Below are 25,616 nucleotides of genomic sequence, written 5' to 3'. Positions count from 1 at the left end.
TTTCTTTAACATGCAAACATACCCAGCCTGTATTCAGAGTGTGATATACGTGCCAGCTAGACTCACAGGGAGCGTGATAATAACGCGAGCTCCACCTAGTGGAACAAACCGAACATGCAGTTTTCACTCAAAAAATAACTTTTAATACAATCCCTTTGCGCCCTTATTACTGAGATGCACTCACTCACTCACTCACTCACTCACCAGTGTATGCAAACAGTGGAAGCAAGGTGGTTTAAGTGTCTTGCCCAAGGACACAACATGTAAACAGGTCCAGTCCAAGTGAAAATGACACAGCTGTTTTTAGATCATAATATAATCTTTAATTTTAACCCATGGGATTCACCTTCAACAGTGCAATTCTTTACAACGAGTAAGTGACAAGCTTTAGCCAGCACTACAAAGAACTATGTTACATCTTTGTTATTTTTCATCATTGTGACATATTAATAACCACATTATCTAACTGTTAATCGTGAGTCGGTTTGTATTAATTAGCAGCTAGATGTTTGAACCTTTAAAATTCAAAGTGCCCAATTTCAAAACTGCCATCATTGATAAACAAAGGCTTCCAGAGACAAATGATCTGACAGAATATGGCACTATTTTCTCAAAAACAAGTCAGTAGACACTAACATTAAAAGAGAACCCCCTAAGCTGAGCAGTGTTCAATCTTCAGAGTAGATATTACTGCCAGGCATCAGTCGGCTGGACAAGGTTCACAATGGGCCTGGACAGTAGTTACAATGCTGTAAATGATCTTTGAGTCAGCAGTTTGCCTGATGTTCCCATCTTAATCACCAAACACGTACCCCACACATGAATGCAGCATGGATAGACCAGTGCCGACACACTGCTCTAAAGATGTTGCAACATTGCCTTGGAGGAGAAAAGCATTAAGAGACAAGACCACATTGACTGCATACACATAATGTTGAAATCACAGAGTAGCAATGACCAAAAATACGACCCATCAAAATCCACATTAAAATCCAGTTCACCCATTGCATTGTACATTCAGGCTTCCGGAAAAAAAAGACAAGTAAACAGCAGTTTTCTCCCTTTAGCTCAGGTTTGGTCTCAAATTTCCTCACATACACAATAGGTTGTAGTGCACAAAATAAGAATACAAAATTAGAATTTTTAAATACTGTAGCAGCAACTCTTCTTTTAAACCTCAAAGCCTTTTTTCTGGTCAAAGGCTTTGGAGTCCAGAACAGATTGTCCACAAGTGTGGGACTGTATCTTAGCAGGGGTACAGCGTTTCAAATGCTGCCTTCACAACAACATGACCAGACTGCAGGGTGCTGTATGCAGCACCTCTCCAGGCTAAAACGCTCTTTACCAGACGGGTTTGGGGTTTGTGATCGAGTTCTCCTGCTGGTAGCAACATCCTCGATATCTCAATTCATTAACATCTCTGTTCACCAGTCTCTAAGTGCATGTCTTCTGTACCGAAGCTCTGCTAAAGCATCCTCTCGTCCTGCGCAGTAAAACCCTCAGCAGCCAGGGATGAGTCGCAGTCGAGCGGTCCCCAAGGACAGACCGGAGGCAGCAAAAAGCTACAGGACCCGTTTCTCAGCTGGATGCTGTGGCAATGGCCTTCTTCAACTGCTGGCTGCGAATTTCCCGTGTTCGACACTCCAGCAGTAAGTCATGGCAGATGTTGCAGACCAGAACTGGGTCATACAACTGCTGGTCAGGAATGGGCAGCTTCAGATGGCAACAGTCTTTACAGAAAACGTTTCCACAGTTTCTGTGGAAGAAAAGCAAAGGTGAAATATAAAATTCCTATGTCAGAAGCACTGATATAATGTAGTGCGTTCTCAGAGTAGTGATATATCATACTTTTATTTCTATGTTAATGGTTGTGTATACTCAGACTGTGCTGAGATTTAGTTAAACTTGTATTTGATCTTCCTTTGGGAATTTTTACCCTGCAATGGCCACTTAAGGCCACCATTTTGGATATTCACACATTTCCCTTCAAGAATCCACCCTTCATCTTCTTGCTACAAAAATTCTCCATTTGTACTAACTCTGCACTAATTTAGATTCTACTTTTATCTTCCATCGCTCAAGTGAAGACGATGCAACAAGGTCTGTTTTATGCTGTGTTAACAACATACTAACTAATACATTTTCTCTACAACAACAAAAAGTCAGGTACCCCAGTTTTAAATTGACTGAAATATTAAGTATGCTGTAATCTACACAAGGACATCATCGCTTTTAGTGAAAGAAGAGCTGGAAGAGCACCTGCAGTGGTGACGCCTCTTGGCTATCCAGAACTCACAGTCACAGTTAAAACAATGAGAAGCCATGTGGTCCGGCACCCACCGAGTGACCTGCACAAACACAGGCAGAAGAATGAGAAAAGGTGCGCGAGTGACCAGACAGAGAGAAGTGAACGGTTACAGAAGAATGAACAGAGAGTTTGCAAATTAGGCGCCTGACCTCAGTGTCCTTTTGCTCCACTCGATCCCAGCTCCCCTCGGACAGACGGTCCTCACTGTGGCTCGACAGGGAGTCGTCCTCATTACTATTGTCTGACTCACGCAGACAAGTCTGGAATCAAGTGAGCAACAAAGAAGAAAACAGTGGAATTAGCCTGGATAATTAAATCAAACACACAGCGGTGCACAAGACAAATGAGCTACTCACAATATCGTCCTCATAGTCGATGTCTGGCTCAGAGGGAGGGCTGCCATATTGTTTACTCTCTAGCCTCATCTGCAGCTGCCGCACCTGCTGCCGCAACACCTCCACCTCCTGTTTGTAGCCCGCCTCGATCTGCCTCAGCCGCTGCTGCACAGCGTCCACAGGAACAGGCAGACCATCGTCATCCAGGTATGAAGGAGTCTGAGATGGAGAGGGTGAACAGGAGGGAGAGTTGTAGAAAGGAAGTGCTGCCAGGGAGAAGGCCAGGTTAGCCTCCCTCCTGCAGCTCTGCACAGCGTTAGCCACAGCAGCAGATCGAAGCAAGTTACTGGCAACACGGCGGCTCTGGAAAACACCTGGCTGCAAAGAACGACAAACAGCTGACTGGCCAGCACTTGCAGACTGGACAAAACCCTGTACACTGTCCCAATGTGCTCCCAGCAGAGAGAGGTCAGGCAGCTGGCTCTGAGCGGTCAAATGAGCTGCTGCCTGGACACAGTCTGTTCTTGTGTCTGCGTCAGTCTCAGAGTTACTAATGTGAGTGAGGGCAGCCTCTGTGGAGTGCTCTTCTCCTGTGAGAGTTTCTGTGGATTCCTCCATTGGAAGAAGTGGTGAGAGCTGCTTTAGAACCAGCAGACCTGCAGACACCATGAGGTCTTTGCTGTGGTTATCAGTGTGGCTGTTTGTGTCGCCACTGAGCACTGATGTGCAGTTGTCGTCAGTGTTCTGTGCACTTTTGCAAAGCTCAGTGTTGTGATCATGTGACATGGTGGTGTCAACAGTTCTACAGACGGTAGGCTCATCTGCTGGAGGTTCAGGGAGAGGTGCGACAGAGTCCTGTGACGTTTGAAGGACTGGACACTGTGCAATGTTGTCAACTACTGGTGCATGAGGAAGAGGAAAACATGGCAGTGGCTGTGTGGTGAGACAGGGCTCCTCTGGTGATGCTCCGTCTTTTGGAGTGGCAGCAGAGCTGAGCTGGTAGGCCTCTTCCTCACCATTGGCCAGTCCACTGTCAGGTGTAGTGATGTCAGAACATACTCCAGTGGCAGATGAAGGCTCCGGAGCAGGGCGTTCATCAGGGCAATGCTTATTGAGGTTGGGATCGCTGGATGTGCGAGTAAGAGGTGTTCCATTCTCAAAGGCAGACAGCAAGTTGTCCATGGAGCGTGTTTTAGGAAGTCTACAATAAATACAAGAAAACATTACTTAAGGGAATGTTAGTCATTAGATTTGTCAATGGCAGTCAGATTCCAAGATACCTGTCCAAAGAGCGAGAGGTGAGCTCCTCTCCACTGACATTTGGAGAGAGGTAGAGCTCCATAGCATCGTCCATAGCAGTGCAGGGGGAGGAGGTGGGCAGGTACACAGCGGTCCAGAGCTGCAAGGCCCGAGTGTGGCAGACAGGCTGCAGCACCTGGCAGACAGGAGACAATGAAGGACGCAAACACAAGGTCAATATGAGCCAGCCTCACCAGCTGTTTATGTCCTCAGATTTCAGACTCAGAACTTAAATAGAGATCAATCACTGATAAGGACTGTGTTACTGAGAATCAAAATAAGAATAAGTGAGAACTCACCATATCATGACAAGGGATGTAGAGAAAGTTTTGAAAGTTCTTGTTTCCCGTTCGTAGTAGAGACCAAACTGAGCAGGTGCGCTTGTAGATATTCTTTGCTTCTCTTTCGCGAGCGTTGTTACACAAAAATGTACCATACAGGCAAGAATATGTGTGTTGTACCAACTTCACCTGAAAAAAGATTGGAAGAATTTAGAAACTCAAAACATCAAACTGAATAGATGTAACTGTAAAATTAATCTCAAATGACCACAAGGGGGCAGTGTAGCAAGCACTGAATTCCTGCACAGTTCATAGAGATATCTTTTTGTACATTAAAACATGCAATTTATTCTATGGACAACGCAGACTCACAAATTCCTGCTACTATACATTTTGTAATCCTGAAGGCTCATTTTTTTTCCATTTATCTTTGCAAATGAAGGGACATTTTGCGGCTTGTGTCCTTAAGATGAACACGTTTTATTTCCACGCACAGTAAAACGTGTAGTGAGCAGTCGAAGCAGGCCGGCCACCTACCAGGAAGGCCTCGTTGAACTCGAACAAACAGGGAAACTGTTTGAGCAGCTGGTGGACACAGTCGAGCCACTGCAGGAAGACGGGGCACTGCTCGCTCACGTCATCCGCATTCTCCTGATGACCACAGCGATCCCCAAATTTATGACCGAAATCCAACCACTCAGTCTCCACCAGCAGCTGAAATCCCTGCAAAAAACAAAACAAAAACACAGCAGCTTAAAGACCAACTCAACACTAAACCGACTTTTTTCTGCTGATAAACTGTATGACGCTTTTCGATTATTGTCGGCTGTTCCCACTTTAGTCCAAACCCAACTAAGTACAGGTTTTCAGCACTGCATCCACAATACAGCAACAACAATAGTTCATTTAATAAGCACCCACCTCTAATGTCCTGTAGTAAGGATCCAGCAGTATTTTGGCCAAAGCCACAATCTGAGGAGTGCGGTCCCATCCATCTGAGCAGTGCACCAGCACAGGTCGGCCGTCCCGCTCCACCGCTGAACACACCAGAGTGGCTGCTTTGAGCATCACAGAGAGGTGCTGCAGCCAGCGGGTGCTCTCCAACGCCGAGAGCCAGCTGCTCAACAGAAAAATACCATTAGAAAAACTGATGTCACTAGAAATGTGCAAGAGAAGCGAGAGAGCAGAGAAGCGTCTGGTCCACAGGGAAACAGCGACAAACATAAACTCTGATGTGGTTTCATGTGTCCAGGCCACAGCAACACACTGGTTCATGTATGAATGGTGTTGCTTTACCGTGTGAGGTGGGGGTGAGTGTTGGCACAAATAGGTCAAACGTATCCACTTACTTTCCTGGGTCCGGGATCTGGCTGCACACAGCCCTCAGCGCCTGGAAGCTGTTTCGGATCGCATGGATGTTGGCCATTCCCATAAACATCACTTCACAGTTGGGATAGTACTCTGTGAACAAACAGAGCAAGGTTCTTTTCGAGGTAGTATTATGGGTTTTTTGTTGTTTTGATTGTACAAAGAAACAGGGTCACTCAAATTTCAAATTGCTATTTTCTGGTCCAAACTCATCTCAAACTTTCCTAATGCCTTTTGCAACAAAAATTGTCACAGGGACTGAGTTCAAACTTTCAAAGAGGAAAACTGTCACTTCACTGTAAAAAATGCCTACTAGCCTGACATTTTATAACCGTTTAAAAGGCTTTAAAACCAGCGTTTATTTGGATAAATGTCTGCTTTTACCATGTACTAAAAAGGACAAAACAAATTTTATTCCAACAACAGACAAAAAATAAAAAAAATCAAGGATAGGTCCTTTAAGTCCACTGTATTAGTAGAACCACCCTAAGTTACTTTAAATCAATTCAGAAAGAATGATTGAAATATCGAACAGATCTACAATCAGATGTTTTATGGCACCTACCTTCACATTCACAGCCACCTCCTTTGGCTCTGTTGGCCACTGCAGCAGTGTACGAACGTGCATCCAGAATCAGCAGCTTTTGAGGAACAACAGTGTCGTCACAAGAACCTCCAGTCAGAGACGAGTCTAAGAATCAGACAATAAAAACACAACTGTATAAAAAATATGCAGGTAGGTGTATGAGCGTGATAAATGAAATGATTTCACAGACAAACCATCTGTAACCAACAGAACATCAACACCACACTCACAACTGTGTCTTAAAAACACATTTACGATGAGGACACAAACTTACCAAAGTCACTATCTGAAGAGTCATGAGCGTCCCCTTGTGATCTGCAGCCTGCAGCGCTGCAGCTCCCCTTGGCCCCAGAGTCCGTCTGACAGGCTTTAGCGATGGATGTCACCAAATACTCATCGTCGGTGTTTCTCCAGCCCCACCAGCTGATCTCAGGTTGGCTACAACGTGCAATGACTGCCCCATTTCTTTGATGCCTGAAATGCATTTATCATTTAATTTATTTACCATTAACAGGCACTTTATATATACTTTTTACATAAATAAAGATCTTCTTCTTCACTTTCACAGACAGCTGGATATTAATTAGAAAAGCAGTTACCTGTAGACCACCACGGGGATCCTCTTCCAGGACCTGAAGGACGCCACACTCTCCAGTTCTTTGTCAGTGATCCAGATCGGGACAAGTATCTTTTGGGGGTAACTGGAGCAAAGCCTGCAGAGAGCCAACGTCATCATATGAGTAAAACAATAAACAATCATGACATATTACAACATATCCAGGAGAGGCACAGCAGCACTTTACATTATTCATTCACTCCTCAGTCACACTGGCAAACTACAGCTGCAGACTGAAGAACATGAGAACTACTATATGAGAATAACGGCTCTGGTTTTTAGGTTCACTACAGCCGGATGTAAAGCAGCTCCACTACATCAGTCTCCCGTTTTGTCCATCTCCACATCGCTCTCTATATATTTGACCATGTCGTTCCCTTTCTAGGCCTAAAGAGTGAAGTGACACTACAGCTCTGAGTCGCTGAGAGAAAGTGTTGCGTCATGGCCTCCGCGGGCTGCAGCCTGTTTAATTAGCCGCTCGTCCCGTCTCCCTCAGCAGGATGCGCTCTCTTGGGGCCGACTAGCAGACTGGCTTTATGGAGCACTCTTAGCACAAACAACATGCCAGAAAATCACTAGATATAAACATTTCGATGGCAGAATTTTAGTGGCTGAATTGCAGAAAACACAAAAAAATGGAGTACAGGGTTTTAAGCATCTTTACATAAAAATACAAAGCAAGCAAGTTTCTTTCCAGGATAATCCTTACAGCGCTCATACTTAAAAGGATACAAATTCAACATCATTGTAAACACCCATGTATTTTTGTTTTTTGCTGTGATCATAATAAGCGTCTTTGTTCCAGTTGGATTTCAAAAGCACAACTTACTTGTAATTACAGTTAATGTCGGACACTCTCCAAACGTTCTGTGTGTCGAAGCCCATCCTTCTCACCTCCAGGTCCATTCGGTGCCGCACATGATCACCTGCACGTGAGCGCGCAGCGGGACGGACGTTAATGCACTGAGACTGGATTTGTACATGAGCAGGAAGTTAACAGTGTAGTGTCTTGAGTGCGCACCTGGCCGACATAGATGAAGATGCTGGTCCTCATCGTCAGCGCTGCCTCCCAGACACCAGGCGTGGTAGGCCAACGCAAACAGGTCCTCCAAGCGGGACGGGTGGACGATGGCCCGGTTCAGCCGCTTCACCCACTCCTGGCACTGCTTGAATGTTGCAAAGTGGCATCTGCAGCAAACAGTGCAAAAGGTTTCTGAGAATTACAACTTCTTACAATCAATGCCGGATGAAATACGAAAGCTCTAAATACCTGAACTTTCTTACCTTACAATTTTGGAGTCTTTGCAGATAATGTGAAGCTGGAACATGTCTCTGCTCTCCACGGTATCTATGAGTCTGAGAGGCACCTGCAGGGGGAGACAGAGGGAACACTGGTGAGTATTTGAACCAGGTGACAATACTCTATTTGAGGTCAAACTGGACATTAGATATGGAAACGCATTGATATATCGTAGGCTCAACACACAAGCACTGTATACGAGATTCAATGAACTCTTAAAGGGACTATAGGGAGTTTAAAAATGTTAAAATTAAGTATTTTCCTCCCCCTACATGTTCCAGCCATGTCCTAATGTGTAGAATGAGCCCAGACCTGTTCACCACAACTGCCTCTAAAATCCTGCACTGTCACTCAAAAAGGTGTCACTTCGGCCCGAATTGCAGTCATGCACAAGCTTGATATAAAAGGTGCAGTTACACATATGGCCTGAGGTGGCAGTAGTGAGTATAAAATGGCCAACTTGCAGCCAGCCCCTTTAAGGAACTGGCAAAATGATCGAAGCTGTTTAGACTGTGGTGTTTTTCAGAAGATACTCACAGAGATCTCACTGTCCACACCTGGGTAGCTCTAATACATAGTGACACCAGAGAACACACAAAAAGGGGGACAAGACAGGAGGAAATGGAAAAAAGGGATTAAACAAAAATATCTAACAGGCAAACGTAAATAAAGAGTTATGAAAAAGCTTAAAAAGGTGGAAAATAAGTAACTGACTGTGGATGAGAGCTGCAGCACATGAGATGATCAAAGGGAAGACAAACAAGAAGAGGAGCAAAGGGCAAGAAAACAGCAGAAACAGTTGCTGTGGTGGGGTCAGGTGAGAGGATGTTTGATAGAGTTCAGCAAAGTCACCGGGTCAAGGCAGGACACTGCAGGAGTAAACAAGTTCCCTGTAGACCTACGCACTGACCTCTGCTGCAAGTCTCACTAATGAAAGCCTCAACACATTTCACTGAAATTTCTGTAGTAGAGTCCTGGAAAAAGTTACTTAGCTTCGGGAAGACGGAGACTTCTACACTTCCTGCCCTGAATGCAAACAATTGACCTGTTTGTGTTTGCGTAAGGCCTGACGTCAGTAAAGGAGAGTAGCTGGACTGCAGTGCCAGGGGGGCAGCCCCTAACGGTGCCACTATGTCACATTAAACCTCTTTGTTTGGAGATGAGAGGCGCCATGGCTGCTGTGGTGCAAACCTCCTCTATTGTGCTGATTTACTTGCTTCATTAGCAGTTTTAGACTATGTGGGGAAAGGACAGACTCTACCTACTGCAGTAGTTCACTCTCCTGCCATTGCCTTCTGAGGTAATGCAGTGTGGCCTCTGCCAAAACTACAACTTGGAGAGCTCCTAAAAGCGGTGCATCTGTGACGGCCACTTACATTGATGACGGAGTCCTTGAACTTGATGTGGACCCTGTAGTTAGACATGGCAATGATGGCTTCATTGGCACAGCCAAGATACTCCACCCCCTCCCCCTGGAGAACTGAGAATGGCACCTGCAGAGACACAAGACAGAGTTATGTCTGAACTAAAGAACACACAAACAATATAAAAAACTGTGCAATATTGCATAACACAGCTTCATTCATAAAACTGACTGATTTGAAGCCAAACTCCCAAATGACTGGAGCAACAGTAGAGATATGGGAACAAGGAGGTCCCAGTGCTAGAGTGTTTACATGTGTAGCGGTCCAATTAGAGTGGAGTAGTTTGACAGAGGGGTCTTTGTGAGCACAGAAGGCTTGGAGCATGGCCTCAATGAGCCGCCGGCGTTGAGACCGGTCAGAGAGGAAGACTGTCTGCACCAGGGCTGATGGCACTGAGGGATCCCAAAGTGTCCATTAACATCAAGGAGACCAATTTAACAAGACTTCAGTATGTGCAGGCCTTGGTGGGAACTGTAACCTTTAAAATTATGTGATGTTTCCAACAGAGATGCTCAGAAACACTATAAAACTGCTCCAAAGATGAGAGTGCCAGTACTAGACTAGACGAACAAAGATGTACAAATTACTAACTACATTCAATACTGATATCACGTCACGGGCAAAAACAAAACATGTGATACAAGGTCTTCCGGAGAGCGAATATCGGGATGTTTGCCTTAGTCAGTGGCTGAGGGTGACAGTGTTGCTTAGAAACAACTTTGTGCATGGCCTCATCTTCACATACATTGCTGAGTCACGCAGGGAGGACCCAGTGATGCATATTAAAGAGGTCATGCAGCTGGACCGATGGGGATTATGTTCAAACTAACTTTAAATGGAAGAGTTTGTGAGTTAAATGATACTGGAGGAAATCATTTGCTTTCATTTGAGCTGAGAATTGTATAAAAAGTATGTCAAAATTCATGAATCAGCATGTATTGATTTTTAATATGAAAAAATAAAATTGAATCGAAAATCGACATTGATCAATATGAGAAAAAAATAATCTTTTTGCCACATCGTCCAGCCCTATCGGAATCAAAGTTATTTCTGCTAGACTAAAGCAGAGTAAACATGTGAACAATAAGATAAAATGAAAAGCTAAATTACTGCAGACTCATAGTACGAGGACCTGACGAGGCTGTCGATGAATTAAGTATGAATTAGACCGTAAGCTGCACTAGTTAACAGGCTTCATAGGCTCAGGCTGACAGCAGCAGAAAAAAGTGATCCAAGTGAGAGAAGCACTAGCTGTGAGTCACGTTTCCTCTTCAAAGCAGAAAGAAAACTAGAGCAGAGACTAGAGAGAGGGGGAGAGGGGGAGAGCGAGTAGAGCATAGGACTCAGACTTCTGAGTCGTGACTTCCGGTTCAAGCTGCTGCCTGAGAGCAGAGACACGTGTTTAACTCACACTTGTGCTCCACACTGTGCCACAGCAGGCCGCATCATGAAGCACACACACCAGGAAAAGCAGTGAGTAATGACTACAAAAGGAAATGCCTGTAATTTGTGATACAAAACGTCAGCTGTCGTGAAACTACAGAGTTCACGATAAAAGTGAAAGAACGGGAGAGCCGCACAGACTGAGCTCAGGGACGTGTGACTCCACAGCACTGAGGAAAGATTTCCCCAGAGCTCGTATGACAAGATTTTTCAGCAACTATTTGTTCAATATAATGATATATAATTTTCAGTTATCAGCAATTTAAATAATATTCAGTCAATTTAATATTACAAGTCTGCTTTGCCAGCTGTGCATAATCGCTCAATACTTGATAATAAATGTTGCCCTGGATAAATATGCTCATCTAAATTGCATGGACTAGTTCAAATCCCTTCCTCCTCATGTTCTTCAGAGGGCATGCCCCTGTGTTTTTCACTAATTTCAGACTCAGCTGGTTATCTTTTCTCATACACAGACACACAAATATGCTGACGAAGTAGTAAGTCAATTCTCACATAACCCAATGATGGATGGTTGGGCAGGATGCAGAAAGAATACATTTTTTCAGTGATGGTTGTGTAAACCAGGGCGGGGCTTCGACTGCTCACCTGTAGGCTCTCATCCTCCTTCACCAGCTCCTTTTGGGGGAACAGGTCCTTGGCCTTGATGTACTCCAGACTGGGAGGCCCCTCTTCACCCTGCACGGCAAAATCAGAATTGGTTATTTAAAATAAGCTTTTAATATCAAAAAACAAGAGCTACACTGCACGGAAATGTGTCTGAACAAAGAGCGCAAGCAACAGTCCGAATACGTTACACCAATAATTCACAGCGGAGAGCGGATCCATGCCAGCTGGAGCTTTTCTTTGGTTAAATATTGACATTTGGTGGCCCAATTCTTTTTATCATACAGCGACTTTGTGTGACTTTGTTGTACACAGTGCAAAAATATATCTATAGAGTAGATAATATAACACACTCCTCATCCTGTAGAAGTGGAGTAATGTTCCCAAAATAACTTGCACAAAATACACTATTAATTACTGCTTGGTTTTCCCCTACTGATTATGGTATTACATTGCTTTAAGTAATATTACTTTGAAGCGGTGAGTGGTACACTTTGCTCCTTTAACTACTCCTACTTGGCAGAGGGTGGACTGATAACACGTATATTGGCACACACAAGGCTCCTGATGCCAAAAACCTGTAGACTTCGTGGCTTTACTGTGTTGAACAAACAGTAAAGGTTACTGAAGCATATCTCAAAGAGTTTTTTATGTTGGGGCAACGCCTTTCAGTAATAGAAGTTATAAAGAAACAGCTCGACAATATACTGTGCGGCACTGGGCTGATTTTGGTAATAAATTATCCTTATCAAGAACACACCTGATTGACTGAAAAAAACAGACAAGAAACTGGGGGATCAGCATTATTTTGGTCAAACGTTATTTAAAATTATCAAGTGTTTTTAATACTTTTTAAGAGTGCGATAAGTAAATAGTTCTAATCTAGCTTTGAGATTCTTCTTTGCTTACACCACTAAAGAAACCACGAACTAAACAGTGTGGAGTCAACCATTAAAAAATGTCAAGACCATTACATCTGTCAGCTGTTGAGGTTTGAAAGTTATAAAAAACTATCAGATACTGAGAAAAGAACTGAACGCAGAAGTGAAATATGAAAGTGAATGAAAGTGAAAAAATATTATTAACAAAGGTCAGCAATGCAGCGTCAGCTGCATGTGTAAGAACTTGACTTGAAGAAAAAAAAAGTCAAAACAGTTAGATCATTTTCATGTCTTATTTTTTGTGTAAAGTTCTCTTACTGTGACAGTTTGTTACAAAAGACAAAAATGCATATGCAAAGTCATATTCATTTTGTAAAAAAAAAGAGGTAAAAATAAAATAAAATTTGAAATCCAATTGACGCAGGGCTTGAGTGCATTGTACATCCTAGACAGCAATGTTGGTTGTCAGTGTTTCTCTGTGATACCAATATCGGGAAGCTGTAAGTGCATGTTTTGATTCATGCAACAAATCAAACACAGGTTAGACACCTCATGGGTGACTGCATTGGCAGTGTGCTCTGTTTACAATGGTTACACCTGCAATCACAGGTCCAGCCTGTGACTAAGCCCATGATGAGCTGACCACCCGCAGTGGAGACAGACTCCTCCTGTATGTGCAAAAAACACACACAATCATTCAGGAGAGTGATCAAGTCTGACTCACCAGCTACAATTATCTTTGTGGTAAATGTATCCTGTCACTTTCCTCAGGTAAATGCTTGTGTCTAGACGTTCATCGTCCTTGAAATATCCAACTGGTGTGTGGGACAAGGTCAGAGTCACAATGTCCCTGGATCATAAATTATCTGCACAGTGTCACAGACAACCCGGGAGTGTGCAGCCTGTGCCAGACTCAAAGGCCTGTTGTCAAAAACAGTGCATGAGCTCTAATATTAGCGCAAAACATTCAGTTTGTCTGAATTTATCTTTACCGTGGGTACAATAAGTATGTGATGTGATATTTTTGACGTTTGCAAAGCCATGACTCAGCTACCCTGGCGAGACCAGAATGATATCCCGCTGTATAAAAAATATAGCAGTCTGGGACCCACGCCCCTCGTTTGCAGCATTAGAAAACTCAAACAAGCCTGTGCAATCAGATTTGTTTATTTGCGGTCACGTGTTTGCGAGCAGCGTCACTCACAGGATGCGGAAGTCCTTTCAATACCAATTTTTTTTCCAATCGGCGGTAGATGACCAAAAATACATCAACAGTAGGAGAGTTTCGTGATTCATAATCCTGTGCGAATATTAATGCAGAACTGCTAATAACGTCGCATCAACGGCAGACGCCCGCCGTCACTGATTGGTTTACTCCGCTTCCCGTTAGCTTGCGTATGTTCCGCTGGTGAAATTTTTATGCCACGGTCACCAGACTCAATCGCTGGCACAGCGGTGAGTTTCCAGACAATGACTCAGCAGCTTTGGGCGACATGGCAAATAATATCACATACGATGGTTTATAAACATGTTTCTTTTTTAAATAAAGCATTTACTGTTACTGGATTATAACTGAATATATAGAACAATTCCCCCCCCCCAATGTTTATCGGAACAACTTCCACAGGAAGTATAAACCTGGTCACTACATTTAACCTTTGACCTTTAGACTTCACAGGGCCCTAAAGCTAATGTCAGTTTAATATTTGTCTGGGAGCATTGTGACAGAGCCATCCGTCAGTGCTGGTCCTGTGAGACTTTAGTCGTCTGACCAGAATAAGATACTGTTGCTGGGCAGTGCCAGTGTGAATCAGTGGCTCCACAGCCATTTTACTTTGTGGACATGTGCCAGAAAACTCACAAGTTTACCGCACACACAGTGATTATAAAAAGGGTCCTCAGTATAGAAGTGCATACATATAATCGCTGCACGCAGCCTGCTCCAATCCTTCCTATGCACGTTATGTAATGCCCTATAGGTAGACACTTGGCACTGACTGCCCAGTGAGCTTGAGGAAGGGCACGCTGGGGCAAGGACACAGTGTACTACATAAAAGAAAACACACAAAATTGTTAATCATGAATCAGCATCAGAGTCCAACAACGTTCAAAATGACAGCCTTTCAACAACATACATGCACCTAATGGCTGTAGTGTGTTAAAATGTGTGCCATAAACTGAATGGTTAGCACTGACTTTGAAAGCACTTGTAAAGATGGAGCAGAGCTTGTTCCACTAGTGACACGTTTTTGCTTTGTCACTGTTGTGCACGCTACACCCTGGCCCAGCTCTGTCCTATCCACAGTCACAACAGTGCACTCGTACTCCACAGCCCACACCGACTGTGACGGCACAGCCATATGAATGATATCTCTGTTTACAGCTGCCATCAGCTGATGGGACAGATGTGATACCAGACTAATGCTAAGATAACAGCAGGCCTGGCTCCAATACGCTGTATGAATGGAGCTACCAACAGCTGAGAAACAGGCTTTGAAAATGAGTGTCTGGTTGCCATGGACACATGCTTCTTTTTCAGGACAGTCGCTTTCCATCCAAAGCTTTGGAAAACAATCCTTACTAATACTCACCAAAGTGAAGGTGGCATAAAACATGTAACTAAATATTAGTTTATGTGACAAGCAGGTTACAAAGAAAAAGAAAGATTGGAGCTGCAGGTCAAGATAGAAGATGGTCGAATGCTCTGTATCCTTCTTTGTCCCCCCTCTGTGTAAATGTTTTATAGACCACTGGCCCAGCCAGCTTTGAAACTTGTGAGACGCGACAGTCATCATCCTAGACTCTGTTACTTTACTTTAACTGTCAGAAAGACGACATGGGACAAAGTGTTAAAGATGGAGAACACAACTTCCAAAAGCTGTTGGCTCCACCTGGTTCATTTAGCTGGAACACATACGGAAAGAATCGTGGAAAAATCTAAAGCAATCGAGTTAACCCGTTTATGAGCCCATTTAGAGCAGGCAATATTTGGCAGATGGGCACAAACATGAGTTATAGGAGGAGATGTTTTTTCCACAGTTTGACGATGCTGATGTTGATGCTCAGACCATTTCCCATGAGCAAAGTGACAGAGCTGTCGCGCTCTGGAGGACACCAGCACTAAATTATCCTCACTCTGACACTGGAGAAGTGCACAGTTAGCACTATTTTTAAAATGGAGAATCACCTGGCGGTGTCTACAGTGAAGATCTCGATTCTAGTTGAGAACTTGACTTCAACAAAGACTGCACGTTTTTGATATAAACCAGAACTGATTCTTCATGAACAGCTATCCAGGGCTTCCACCTTCACACGCTCTGCCACTAAGAAATAGTACAGCACAACTGGTTCAATGTTTCTATGTTTTAGAAAAAGTGATTGAATTTAAAAGTGCAAAGTGCAACCTAATTAGACACAATTTAGTACCCGCCATAGATTTATACTTTGTCCTTTCAAAAGAAAGGAAGAAAAAAGTAAAATAAACACAAACAATTATAAATGCTTAAGGGTATACATAATGAAAGATCAAAAGGTTTCTTTGACCTATCTAAGCTTGTAGACTTTTGTATAATCAATCAATAAGTTAATTGTTCCAAGAACAAAGTGTTGTTGAAGCACTATGGGGATTATTGTCAATAAATCAATACAGAGGAAGTGTAATCACATTAACGTTTTTTTTTTCCTGCAGCATGTTCTGATGCAGCATCACAGGCTGCACAATGTGCTCCATCGTGGCATGGCACATGTTCGACACCTAGGCCTCTGTAAGCCACAGGAGCCGGCAGCTGCCACTCTCCTCAGCACCAAAGAGTGATCAAAGACAGAGCAATAAGAAAAAGCTTTAATCTGTGCCCTGGGAGCAGTGATTGGTATATTATGTAGAGACAACTGTGGTTAAATAACTGCAGCGCTCTAATGTGGCGACCAACACCCCCCTCCTCAGCCGCACGCCCCTGTGATGAAGATGTTACAATAGAAACATCTAAAACATGAACTCACGAAGCAGTTAAGCATGGAGCAGGACGCTCTCCCTGCGCGGCTCATGACGAGGAGCAGCAGGGCTGTGCCACAGCGACACACAGCCTTTGGAGCAGCAGCGCGGCGTGAGCACGAGGAGCCGGCATTACCATTCTTCCCCCGGCCCTGTCCTCTCCACCTCCCGTCTGCTACAGTCCTCTCCCCACCTCCTGCTCAGAGCTGATGTGCAGAGATGCTGCGCAGTCGGTCGCTAGTCCTCATTCAAACACACGCCTCCTAAAGCTCCCATGTGAGAAGGGACAGACACTGGTCTGAGAACAGCCCCCGTCGCTCTACCCAAAAGTGAATAGTCCAAAAAAGGTTAATAATGTCCAGAGAATCAGGAGTAAAGTAGAATGAAGTGCCGATGCGCTCAAAGCTGCAGCAGTGGACAGAGGGTAAAGAGCCGGAGGAGAGCCGAGGAGCACAGAGGATGAAGAGGGAATTGCTTGATACTTGGCTCCGCCCCCTGCGTGCGCATCCTCCTCCTGCTCTTGCATTCACGTGCTCTTTTCTCTATCTCTCATCTCACCCCCTCCCGTTCACCCTTCACCGACATCCCCTCATAAATATGCCTCTGCCCCGCAACGAGGCGCTAAAGCACATAGTGTTCTGCCAGCATCCGAGCACAGACTGCAGCACCTGAGCAGCGCCCTGTCAGACGCGAGCGTGGCCACATGTATGAAAATGCTGCACTGGGAGCCGCGGCGGAGGAGCCCGGACACAAGTCGTGTGCAGACCGGGCTTTGACAGGAGTGATTAGTTTCACTCAAGCAGAGGACATAGTCAGGAGGAGGGAGGGTGAGCAGTGACACAGCATCCTCTAAACCTCCTTTGAACAATTGCTGCTAGATTTTTTATCGATAGATCCAGCAGCGCCTTACTCTGCTTTAACGAAGAAGTCAAGGGCAAAGCTGTGTACACAGGGGGACACAAACTGCCCCTCCCCCTCAACGTCCTCCCCACCGGAGTCGTGACAGCCACTCGCCTTCAGCTGATGCCTACATGAAGCCCGACATTATGTAAGAGGAGCAGCAGCGGCCAGGACGCTCACTGCAGCAGCACAATTACTATGTTAATGAGGCCCTGGAATTTTTACAAACTGTATTTTATAATGTAAAATTAGAACAATTCTCAAAGACAGTAGAGGGATCATGCAGAATAACCATGTAAAGCTTACTGAAAGCAGAATATGGTATGAAGAACTCAATGGTGTACAGCGAATTTCATTAAGTTAAGTGGACTGAAGAATCTCTGATGGAGTTCACTTCCACAAATCAATTTCCCCATTGTCTTGAGAGGATTTCTATAACATGAGAAATACATATCACGCACAATCAAGACTAAAAACATTAATTTGGGCACCTCAACATTAATATTTTACCTTTTATTATTTGAAATAATGCCTATATAAGGATAATACACTGAAGCAAGGTGCCAGGGCTCGTCAGGAGGTTGCCTGGAGCTCCCTCTGCAGGCAGCAGGGGGAATGACGAGTGCAGAGCCTTTGATTATGGGAAAGATCGTTTAACATGACACAATGATGCAATGCATTATAGGAACTACAGATCAGAGCACCTCAACAGTAGAAGAAGAAATGACCAAAGTAAACAGAATTACTCAAACCTGCAAGAACGAAGTGATCTGATACTCCAGGTATGTTTTTGAAGAGGAACGTTATAACATGGTTGATTTGCATGAGATTTAAAGCCTTACTACAATGTTTTCTCTTCATTGCACAAACATACAGTATAACAAATGTGTTATTCACAGCATGTCCGTGCCTTGATATGTCCAATAAACACTCGCTAAGCAACTGGTCTTGCCCAACACCCCTACAGAAGCCCCAGCCTCATTTAGACTCCCGTGTGTAAGGTTTTATTTTAGGAAAGGAGGCCAGCAAGTCACCCAAGTACAATTTGGTCCACACATGCAGACAGAGCAGGCCAGGGAAATATCAATGCCTTCCAAAGGATAATATGCAGCAGACACTGAAGACTAAATCTGATATATTGCAAAGTCACGGCGGTCTTCCGTCTTCATGATTGACTAATATTGCAGTTGTTCTATCCTGACTCCAGAAGTAGGTGCCTTTATCCTTGTGTAACCTGCACTGACATCAAAACCAAAAGTGACACTAAATCTGACTTTCATGTTTGCATACTTCAGTCATTGTACTTCAGCATGAGCACATGATGCATTGTGGGTCACGGTAAAGCAATCCTGTTGTTCTGCTATTCCAGGGGGACAATGAAGACTCCGGCGTGACTGAAATACAACCATTTTTTGTGAACAGAAAAAGATGGAGGCTGGGAAGCAATTAAGCAGCGCCTCACAGAAAGGATTAGGTGGATCATGTTACCTGTGGAACAAACCGCTCGTACACTCCGCACCTGGAAAACCATCCCGTCGCCACCTCAGCTCTGAGCAAACAGTCACACAGCACATCCACATCTGACATACAGGCTTCTACAGGCAGCAGCACGAAAACGTAATGCTTGTTAATGCGATTTGAAGGTCCAAATTGCAAGGATTTGTAGATGCAACTAATTTGGTTAGATTTATTGTAAAAAACTGAATTAAAGAAAAAGTAGACAAGAAAATGTATTGAACATTTTAGCCAAACCTGCAATACATTTGTGTTTACATTGAACTGATGAAGCAAAAAAAGTCAGTGACATTATGTTCAGAGAAATGGAGATTTAATGCCTGCAGACATAAATTCCGATGCTTTTTTGTTGATGCAGTCATTACAATATTGAAACGCTGCACAATTTTAAGATAATCACTTGAACTTAATGAAGGCCTGAACTTTTGCAGGTGACTCTTTCCATCACGGTAAGACTGTAATTTCAGTTCTAGACGGCGTTACAGATTGTCTATCATTTCATTTTGAGACGCTTTCTGGGCTCTGACTATTTATATCTCTCTCCAGTGACAGAAGTGATGTGCAAATACCACCGTACCACTTTTTTAAACGTTCCTCTGCGGTCACATTATATGCCCATCGGCCCAGGCACGTATCAGGGGAGCGTGGCTGTGAGTCCCATAAAAGCTGAAAGCCGGGCGTCGGGCCATAGTGACATTCAGAGGACCCAGTTGAGCAGAAACTCCGGACACACATCGCCCTGTTACACGTCCCATTTCAGTCCATTACAGCCGCCCCTAGAGTAACAAAGGCATTTGTCTACACTTTTTCTCACTTCCACTTTCTCATTTAGTCGCTGCACTATTTCTGTTTTTATTCAACCTTTATTTTACCAGGAAGTCCTATAAATAAAGTCTCTCTTGAGGAAGACATGGCCAAGAGGCACCGGTGAACCGATTATCTGACTAGACTATTATCCAAATCCATCATGAGGGCTGTTATTATAATTGTTGTATTCTGCTGAGTTAGCCTTTTACTACAGATATAGGGATGCACCGATACCACTTTTTCCTAAAACCGATACGATAATTTACTCATGTACATTTCCTTAAGTAAAGTAGGCGACAATTTTAAGAGAAGTTATATCAACATTGTACAGATGCCATCTTTCTTTTTTCATTCAATATCATTTAAATTTTTTATTGCACTGTCCATCATAGACAGAACAGCTCATGTCCAAAAGCTCCTCAGTGCTTGTGCTTTATTCATTTCTGGATTTACTATTTGACAATAGTATTGAGATGGTTACTAATTACTGCAGCCAAAGGGTCTCTTCTCGCTTTTATTACAGCTCCGTGTAGATTTTCTTGTGTGTTTATGGCAACTTAGCGAGTAGCCTACAGCCTTTTGATGGTTTGCTGCAGCTCATTTTCGCTCAATATGGACATGCTGTATGTCTTTAATTTGGATTTTCTGAGTACTTTTTAGTGGATTTGTCTTTCAGATGAATAAGCCCCTGGGCATAAAACGGCTTAAGATTCTGCAAAACTGTTAGCTGTGAGTTAGCGGCTAGTTTAGCAACATTAGCCTGTATCTTGTAAACACTGCAGACTCCACACTGCAGCACTAACAACAGTTAGCTCTGGTTATATCCAGCACAGAATCTGATTGTAGTCTGAAGTAGGGAGTGTAGTCTGAAGGAAAGCTCTATGTGGAATATTGTATTTCCACTAAAGAATTCTCCAGTTTGTTGCTATTTTCTCTCCTCATTGGAGAGCTGCGCCCCGTAGGAGCCATGGCCACAAGTCAAGTGGTATCGGTTTCTGGTATCGGGACCTTGTGAATGAGTACGAGTACGAGTACGAGTACAAGCATGTGGCATCGGCCCGATAACCGATACTGGTATGAGTCTCGGTGCATCCCTTGATGATGTGCAACCTGGATTAACAGGCCAATAAATGTTCAAGCTGTATGTAAAGATGAAAACAAAGTGTTACAAATGTTCAGTTCTAATTTTCTGTGAATTTTAATATTACACATTAAAAGAAAATCCAGTATTTAAAAAGGTTAATGGCAAATATTGTAAATAAAAATAAACCTTTCCAAACTTAAAACAGTGAATCAGCAGATCCGACACCTGTGGTAAAGTGAGGTGTGAGTACGTGGTTTGGGCAAGTATTGAAGGCACGACTTCCTGATTGTGGAAGACTGACTGAGTGCAATTTGAAAGCACACCACACGTTACAGTAAATCGTCACATGAGCAGTACTGCACTGTAGTGGGTACACGTCTGTGAACAGGGATTGGCTCACCATGCTGTCACTCAGTGTGAAGACCTGGGCACTCCTCTGCAGGTCCCGCCCTCTCCGCTCCACCGGGTGCTGCAGCTGGACCAGAGGTAGTTCCTGCCAACACATGAGTGCGCATTAGCGAATACCTGCATTCCCTCAAAGTACAGCAGGTGCACTGACAATATCACAACACAGGAGCACATTTATTTATTATTCAACTTTGAGGAGCTTTCATTTTCAGCTTTCAAAATGACACAGTTTCACTATTACACTGGTTTTCAGAACTCTTCAATAATACATTTTCTTCAATAATAAGTAAAAAAAATTACACTACCTGAAAATTCCCAAATATTTAAATAAATGTATACAAATTATATAAATATTATATAAATATTATATATATATATATATATAAATATTATATAAATATTATATATATATATATATATATATATATATATATATATATATTTTTTTTTTAATTGTTTTATTATTGTTTTTTGCAGAGGGAAAATCTAGCATGTAGATTTAAGTATTGTCGACTGGACTGGGCTTGTTCAGAAGCCTCTTCGTGCTCTAATAGACCGCCCCTCTGGCTTGTGTGGGTTTTACCAGGCACTCTCAGTAAGAGTGGAAACTTAAGATAGAAGTGAAACGACCTCAACAAAATCAACCGACAATATTTAAATCTCTACAACGAAATTAAAAGTGTAAACCCTGTGCAACAGCTGCAGATCCAGTCTGCAGTGATTGTGTTCAACTACAGGGGTGTTTATGAACGTTCATAAAAGCTTAGGTCTGGAATCTAGGGACAATTCCATTCATTCCCATGATAAGCCTGAGTAAAGTATATTATTATTAAAAAATCAGTTCAATTAAATTAAATTCATCTTTTTTATTTGAGCATCTGAGTAATCTAAAAAATAAAATAAATGCCAGATAGAGGTTTGAATCCTCCTTTAGGGGCTGCACAATTTGACATTTGCAACCAGATTGTTTTAAAAGAAAGAGTCAGTTCACCCACTGCAGATTTTAAATTCATCCAGGTGTAAAGGAGAAAAAACTGAACAGAAACAAGAATCCCATACATTTCCGATGTTAGTACAGGTCAAAGCTACAGAGTGAGCAGATTTTTACCAAGGACCTGACAGAGATGGATTATATTGAGGTTTTCAGAGGACAGCACTATACCACAAAAGTAATTGCAATTTAGGACCATCCAAATAGTGATCAATTGGACAGCCTTATCCAGAGCCGCTGTATATACTCGAAGATGGTAAAAGAGCAAGTCAGGTCAGCCTCCATGTAAACAGTATCTCCCACCTCTGAGCTGCAGACAGACATGCGGGCCCATGTGAGGTCTGCCACTGCGGATCAAGTGACATGAAGAACGGAGGGGGAAAAGTGATTTAAAAACAAACGTAAATGCATTTGCCAGGGATCGCATGAAACTTCAAGGAAATGCTTTAAATGCTCTACTTTCAATTGTAAGACACGCACACAGGAAACGCAAGCTGATTTCATTCTAAGTTTCTTTAATAGGAAACGCTTTTTAGACGTAAAATTGTTTGTAACCTGGATTGACCTATAGCCTCGCAGCAAGCAGCCAGCTCACTCTTTCCCCTTCTTTTTTTCTGCTGACACACCTCCTTTTGCACACAGCACCACTTAAAAAAAGAAAAACCCTAAACCCAGTAGTACCGTAGATGTTTCTATGTTCTCTTACCTGCTCAAATCTGGACTTAGTTGCACCAAAAACGTTGCAAACAAGTTAAAAGTTAAAATGAGGCTTGGTTCTTTGTAAAGTAGCGGTGTCGAGCTCTCCAACACATTCTGGTAGTAATCCAGTCGCTTCTTGACATGCCTCGCGCTGTCCCTCCCTCCTCACTAGTTTGTACGCGGTACCCTCCCACTCCCTCAACGTGGAAGAAGCCAAACTACAACCCAGCAGGCTGAAACATGAGTCATTATACATACACATCATTTCTTTTCATCACTGATATCTTCTGAGAGTTAAATATTGCACAGCACTCCGACTGCCCCAGCTAAGACGGTCCTGCACCCGCTCAACGTTACAGTCCCATGTGCAGACTCGCTAAATCCCCTTAAGTTGGTGCCATTAGTTTCCCCTCATCAATCTCGCGCCTCACAATAGAACAAAACCACAGAAAAACAGTGAGAAGAAACAATGCCACTGTGCACAATTGTAAAAGCTGGTTATTATGCTCAAATATGTATACACTATCCTTTCCCCCCCCCACCACACTTTTCTGTTTAAGACCTAATAAAAAAAGAACTGATCGTACAGGAGAGTGAAACATATTAGCCTTACAGTTCACCAAAACTTAATTCAATAAAAATGAACCATGTGAAAATGATAATGCCTTCATTCGTTTTACATAGCAGTCCCGGAAAAGACTGCCTAAGGCCCCTCCGACCAACACTAAGCACTCACACACACCACATTCATAGGCAAGGTAGATTAAGTGTCTTGCCCAATGGAACAAATACAATACAATACATTTTAGTGTTCTCAGTGAAGATAAACCTGTGCTGTCAGGATTCTCATTTGAAAGTGTAGAATTTTGGCAATTACACACAGAAACTCTCCAACTTCTTATTAAATTAATTTATCATTAAAAAGGAACAGGCCACCATTTTTACATACTGAGATATGTTCTTGCCTGAGTTTAGACGAGTTGATACGTACCTGTCTGGTCTTTGTGCGTGCCCTCAGTCACGCAAAACGACCATAGATGTTTATTTGGCCTCTCCCAATGTATTCCTATAGCTCCAAACGGGGGTGAAGTTGGAAGCTACCACGCTCTTCGATGGACACGCACAAAGACCAGACAGGTACATATCAACTCGTCTAAGCTCAGGTAAGAACATATCTCGGTATGGAAAAATGGTGGCCTGTTCCTTTAAAACATAAATTGCTGTAATTGAAGATGTGATGGATTTATAAAGATTTGCCTAAATATATCCAGAATATCTACTCACAAAAGCTGAACGAATTGGCTGATAAATCAAGACACTCTTTAACAAACGTAATATGTTGAGCTTTGGGGATTTCCGTAACCCTTTCTTTTACTTTCTCCAGAACCTAACAATAGAGTGAAACATTTTCGCTCTCATTTCCTGCAAAGCGCGTGATTATGAGAGCCTGTAATTACCGCCCTGATCCCGCTGACAGACAGATACAACAGGTGTGACAGGCAGAGATCTACCACACACCTGTGTAGTGAAAGTGAAAGCAAGTAGACCTCCTGACAGGACATGTTCAGAGGACACAGGAGTGTCACCAAACCAAAGCGGCTCCCCGTGCCGTTAGTGCGCGTGTTTGCAAACGTAGCATGCTAACTGCCGGATAGCTTCACTTCTGCCATCTAACCATTTACGTGTAAAACTGCTGAAACAAATGATACACCGCACGCACGACAAACACATACATCAGTTTAAGCATGTCACATCCAAAACCCTAAATGAAATCACTTGTTTTTGAAATTAAAACCGAGTTACTCACTCAGAAAGGATCAGCTGACACAACGGTGACTCAGTAGACTACACTACTTCCGCATTCCCGCATGATGACAGCAACGTGAGCCAATGGGAGAAGAGTGAGCTGTGATCCCTGCGCCAATGGCAGTGAAGAACCATCACAAGCCAATCATAATGCTCCAAAACCATGCGAGGGCGTAGCACACGCCCACAAGAGAGCCAATTACAGACGAGTCTAACTGTCACGGGCGCCAATAGAAAATCACAGCGCGGCACAAAGTGGAGGGACTCACGAACACAGCGCGGTACGTGCGCCCGAGAGCGTTCGTGTACCCGGGCCTAAAGAGAGGAGCAACGTGCAGTCGTGCAGTACTCCGAATATGCACTGTGCGTACTACAAAGCGATGTTTCGTGCAAAGGCAATAAAACATTTGTTATTTCATTCAAACTTGCAATTACATTAAACTTACAGTACGCAACAATAGGCTGCCATACTTTTATTGGCACTCCCAGTCCTATTTCCATCAAGAGCGATGCACCCGTTGCACCCCGTTATATGGGCCAACCAGCATATAACAAATGTGCTATATGTAGGATGCTCAGCTATGCTTAACCTTGCCCTGACTGGCACTATTTTAGTTGCGCCTGAGCTCAACTAACCTCAGATGAACTTTGAAAACAACTGCACGTACCACAAACGCACCATCACATCAAACTTCACTCACACAATACGCATCAGAACATTTAATGAGTGTATTCCATTTAAGGCTCTGTAGAGAATGGATTGTTTTATTTTTCTTTTCAAGCGCAATGTAAACGCTTGAAAGGAAACACTTGACACTGCGCTTCAGTCGGGTTATACGATGTCCCAGAAACAAAAAGCCCTTTAGAGACAATTCACATATTCATTTAAGTACAAAACAACACGTCCTCTCTGTATGCGCGGCATATAATTGTCCAACTCACGGTTC

The 25,616-nt window shown here is 43.3% G+C and overlaps 1 protein-coding gene across 1 annotated transcript; it reads right to left on the bottom strand.

The window, feature by feature from the left end:
• Positions 1-776: 776 nt before the first annotated feature.
• Positions 777-22,888, bottom strand: mtmr4 (myotubularin related protein 4). The gene is given in 19 exon segments (XM_079565834.1): positions 777-1,756; positions 2,260-2,348; positions 2,458-2,568; positions 2,665-3,844; positions 3,924-4,078; positions 4,242-4,412; positions 4,761-4,946; positions 5,145-5,340; positions 5,573-5,684; positions 6,157-6,282; positions 6,452-6,651; positions 6,777-6,890; positions 7,623-7,762; positions 7,768-7,981; positions 8,078-8,160; positions 9,470-9,586; positions 11,570-11,659; positions 21,166-21,258; positions 22,871-22,888. Coding segments are annotated over 18 exon segments (3,465 nt in total). The 5' UTR covers positions 21,169-21,258; positions 22,871-22,888; the 3' UTR covers positions 777-1,578.
• Positions 22,889-25,616: the final 2,728 nt, after the last annotated feature.

The sequence above is a fragment of the Gobius niger genome (assembly GCF_951799975.1).
Source record: "Gobius niger genome assembly, chromosome: 11".
Lineage (NCBI taxonomy): Eukaryota > Metazoa > Chordata > Actinopteri > Gobiiformes > Gobiidae > Gobius > Gobius niger.
The sequence above is the reverse complement of the archived record's forward strand: the minus strand, read 5'-3'. Positions and strand labels throughout refer to the sequence as shown.